The sequence below is a fragment of the Esox lucius genome, chromosome 9 (genome assembly GCF_011004845.1).
Source record: "Esox lucius isolate fEsoLuc1 chromosome 9, fEsoLuc1.pri, whole genome shotgun sequence".
Classification (NCBI taxonomy): domain Eukaryota; kingdom Metazoa; phylum Chordata; class Actinopteri; order Esociformes; family Esocidae; genus Esox; species Esox lucius.
In genome coordinates, this window is record NC_047577.1 from 930,102 (window position 1) to 934,981 (window position 4,880).

A 4,880-nucleotide genomic window follows, 5' to 3' on the forward strand; every position below is an offset into this window, starting at 1 on the left:
TCAGAGAAGCCATACCACTGCTCAATCACAAATGCTGTCTTTGTCTTTTGTGAGTAAACATATTTTATTAACGAGGTCCATGATTTCATGTGTCTACTGGAATTTGGTACAGAGAAATTGGGGTGTGTGAGTTTTTATTACTATACTTTGGTTTTAGGGAATGTTTATGGAACTACATTTTGGTCCCCTAAAAGTCCTTACAATTACATTTTTTTCTTCTTGAAAACAATAACAGTTTTGCAATAAAATGAAGGTCTCTTAACTGCTTTATCCACTCCAGTCAGCAGGTGGAGTTGTGCGTTTTCAAGTGGAACTTCCAATGTGACGTATAATAAAGTGGACCTGACGCTTATTCTACTGTTAGTCACCTCTGTAGCTTACTAGCAAAATACGTTATTTTGATCGTTTAAGTGTATGTTATTTAGTTTTAAATACATTTAATTTGTCTCGATTGACTACGCTATTAAATTATATTACGTTGTTTTTTCGATCAGTACTAGCTTACGTTGTTGTTGTTTTGTAAGCTAGCTGAAGTTAGCACTAGTCTAGTCGTGTGAATTATTATCTAAGGTGTAGTAAAAATCATTAAAAAACGTCCCAGATTATGAGCGATTCTCCTTTTGTTAAAGAAGAGGAGGTCTGCTGGACGGAGAAAGAGGATCTGTGGCTGAACTTTGTCGTGAAAGAAGAGAATGAAGAAGAGGACATGACTGTAAAAGAAGTAGAAAGTGAAGCTGTTACAGTGAAAGAAGAGAACGAAGAGGCGTTGATGACGAAAGAGGAAAATAATCTGACTGTGAAGAAAGAAGAGAAAGATGCATTTTTTTGGGTGAGGGAGGTGGAGCTTCCTGTCACGTTAGAGGAGGAACAGGAGAATGGAGATCGTGTTAACACCAGTATGTATTGTCAATATATCGTATTAACACCAGTAAGTACTGTCAATATATTGTATTAACACCAGTAAGTACTGTCAATATATCGTATTAACACCAGTAAGTACTGTCAATATATTGTATTAACACCAGTAAGTACTGTCAATATATCGTACTAACACCAGTAGGTATTGTCAATATATTGTATTAACACCAGTAAGTATTGTCAATATATTGTATTAACACCAGTAAGTATTGTCAATATATCGTATTAACACCAGTAGGTATTGTCAATATATTGTATTAACACCAGTAAGTATTGTCAATATATTGTATTAACACCAGTAAGTATTGTCAATATATTGTATTAACACCAGTAAGTAATGTCAATATATTGTATTAACACCAGTAAGTATTGTCAATATATTGTATTAACACCAGTAAGTACTGTCAATATTTCGACATGTCTATGAACTGCAGATGTGTGACACGAGGGACGAATTGTCTGAATGGGTTGATGTTTTTAAATACGATTTTCATTACTTTTATATCTATTTACATACATAAATAAAAGTATATAAAGACATCATAAGAGGCGGGTGTGATGATAGTTGTCAGGGACACGTGGTAACTGACACTGTTCAAGACATCTATGGTTAATTCATTCTTGCTGACTAGACGTCATTTAAATTGTGCAGCCCCATAACCTACACGTTTTGCTTCTCTGTAGCTTTGTGGTTCTTGGTTTTAATCTGTAGAACACTGCAGCTTCTGTTGTGATATCAGCAAAGGCTTTAAGAAGTGACAAGTCGGTATCGGTCCTGTGCTGATGTTGTGCCTCACTAGGTTTAAAGAAGTGCAGAGTCGGTTTCCATCCTGTGCTGATGTTGTGCCTCACCAGGCTTTAAGAAGTGCAGAGTCGGTTTCCGTCCTGTGCTGATTTTGTGCCTCACCAGGCTTTGATTAACCTCTCCACAATGACGGAGTGCAAGGCATTGACTTAGACCACTGTGACACTTAGGGGCCCAATTCCAAATATGTACATGATTTTCAGAAATGTGGATGTAGACATGTTTGTGGGTTTTGAATGATTTTCCTGCTGCAATACCCAGATGAACTTCAGATTCAGCTCATGGACAAATCAAATGACATTGGGTTTTAGGATTCTCTGTTGCAGAGCAAAACTTCTGGTTCTTTTATTAGGAAGAAAGTTCTATGGATAGATTAGTCAAAAGTGGAGCTGATTGGGCGAAATAGTTCCTGAGTTTCTGGTGAAAACCTAGCTCCATATTCCTCACTATTAATCCGATGTCAAAGGTTAAGCATGGGGGGGTGTTGTGATGTTTTTTTATTTTCTTTGCTGGATAAGGACCTTAAAAACTTGCTGTCATTGTGTCTTGACAGGTGCTTCCAGGAATAACACAAAATCCAACTGTGCCACCACTTCTACTCATCTATAGCGTAGTGGCCAGAACATGTGAACGAGTGATTCCACAGAGCCACAGCAAACCCTGTAGTTTAGTGGGTAGTCTCTGAAAGGTCATATAAACAGGAGAACAGAGCTCTGACGGAGGCTTAGAGGCTGATACATATTCTTCAATAAATGACCAATAGTGATACAAGCAAGAACAGTGTGCTGGTTTCTCCATTTCCAATTTAGGAGCCTGTAAAATACATGAATACAAAGCATTAAAAAGATCCTCAAAGTGCAGCTCCTGGACCACACACACCAAAGTCCCTTTCCTCTTGTAGAATAATTTAATACTGTATACCACGGGTGACAACACATTGAATTCACTGTCTGATCAACTGTAGCCTATTGTACTGGATCAGCTGTTGAGCCCAGATAAGCCCTGTCCATCTGTTCAGGGGAAAAAGAAAGGGTTAGCCTGTATTTATAGCCCACTTTTAGGAGAGCATTAATAGGATGAAATTTGGTTAATCAGACATTCGTGGAACGAGTTAATGAATAGCTGATGTACAGTTTTTTATTAGGGCTGCCGATATCATATTTGTATTAAAACATCTGTTTTTGTCAGTTGAAAATAAATGAATCTGGGGAGCATACCAGAGTTGTGGAAAAAATTTTCTGCTTCTATTTTCCAACACTCAACACTATTTCAAAAATATATTATTTTTGAGATAGTGCTGACTGTATATATTATATATATTGTAATTTTTGTCTCATGTAATGTCTCAAGTAAAGCTAACTAATCAATAATGACATTTGTTGCTATGTTTTAATACAGAGATTATGGATCAGTTGATGCAGACCCAGTCTGAAATGAGGGTTAACCCTTCTTGTGATCAGTGTGAAAATTTATGTTTTTCAAATTACAACTTTTAATTTTGTTATAAATGTGTTTATTTTATCCAGCTCTTGGATAAATATATTTTTAATCTAACTGAGATGTCAGTATGATACTAGCCATACCAGACAGGATTGAAATAAAAGGTCAGAGGTTAACCGTGTGTTCCACTTTTGTTGTTCATACAGGAGAGAAACGGGAATATTGCGGATCATCTGAGGAGCCACAACAACATTTCATTGCTGATAATTTTGAGAAGAGTCTCTCCAAATCAGAACACGTTAGGAAATGCCAGCGGAGACCCTCGGGGAAGAAACCTCATCGATGCTCTTACTGTGGGGAAAGTTTAATGTTTTTATCAGAACTTATAAGACACCAGAGAATCCATACAGGAGAGAAACCTTACAGCTGCTCTGACTGTGGGAAGAGTTACACCACTTCAACAGACCTTAAAATACACCAGAGAATCCATACAGGAGAGAAACCTTACAGCTGCTCTCAGTGTGGAATGAGTTTCTCTTTATCACGATCATTAAAATCGCACCAAAGAATACATACAGGTGAAAAACCTTACAGTTGCTCGCAGTGCGGAATGAGTTTTTCTAGATCTTTCTCATTGAAATCACACCTGAGAGTTCATGTTGCAGAGAAACCATTTGGGTGTGATCAATGTGGGAAAAGTTTTGCAGCATCCCGCCAGCTGATTGTACACATGAGAACTCACACAGGAGAGCGTCCTTATAGCTGTTCTCAATGTGGGAAGTGTTTTACTCAGCCAAGCTTAGTGAAATTACACCAGAGAACACACACGGGAGAAAAGCCTTATGTCTGTGTTAAGTGTGGGAAGAGTTTTAGTCATCTAAGCAACCTGAAATCACACCAGAGAACTCACTCCGGAGAGAAACCTTATTGCTGTGATCAATGTGGGAAAAGTTTTTGTGATCCAAGAAACCTGAAAATCCACAAGAGAACTCACTCAGAAGAGAAACATTTTACATGCGATCAATGTGGGAAGAGATTTAGTATTTCAAAAAACCTGAAAATACACCTGAAAACCCACATGGGAGAGAAACCTTATAAGTGTGATCAATGTGGAAAGAGTTTTAGTAATCCAAGAAACATTAAAATACACCAGAGAACTCACACTGGAGAGAAACCTTATAGCTGTGATCATTGTGGCAAGAGTTTCACTCAAATAAGCCACCTGAAATCACACCAGAGAACACACAGGAGATAAATATTATAGCTGTTATAGTGGAATCCGAAAAGAGTGAAATGAAGATGACTTCCAGATTATGTGTGATGGCAATTTCTAAAATCCAAATAATTCTATGAAAATGGTAGGTAAGACAAGAGAAATCAATTACGCAATAAACGGTTTTAATCTTGCTTGCAAGGAGAAAGTATACAGGTTACAAAGTAACGGTGGATAGTTTCTAAATAAAAACATAATTTCGACAGTATTTATTACATAGGAAGAAGGGGTGTGGTAAGATGCTGCCATCTGTTTCATGTCAATCAAACACCTTTCCCTTTGTTCTATCACACACGTCAAATGCTATCTTCCCCCACCTTATCCTTCCTGTAGTGTTTACCCAAAGGTTCACACCAAGGACAGCTCTCCTTCCCGCCATAAATACCTTCTTCAACTTAAAGAGTTCTTACAGTATCTGGAGAGACAATAGATGCCCCCAATGCA

The 4,880-nt window shown here is 37.6% G+C and overlaps 1 protein-coding gene across 2 annotated transcripts; it reads left to right on the plus strand.

The window, feature by feature from the left end:
* Nucleotides 1-343: 343 nt before the first annotated feature.
* On the plus strand, nucleotides 344-4,478 carry LOC105030083 (zinc finger protein 501-like). 2 transcript variants are annotated; one of them, XM_010903744.3, is made up of 2 exons: nucleotides 344-896; nucleotides 3,370-4,478. In XM_010903744.3, the coding sequence occupies exons 1-2, from the start codon at nucleotides 605-607 to the stop codon at nucleotides 4,416-4,418; spliced, it is 1,341 nt and encodes a 446-aa protein (XP_010902046.1). In that variant the 5' UTR covers nucleotides 344-604; the 3' UTR covers nucleotides 4,419-4,478. The 2 variants fall into 2 exon arrangements, with proteins under 2 accessions (XP_010902046.1, XP_019905152.1); XM_020049593.2 differs by lacking the exon at nucleotides 3,370-4,478 and adding an exon at nucleotides 2,277-2,929.
* Nucleotides 4,479-4,880: the final 402 nt, after the last annotated feature.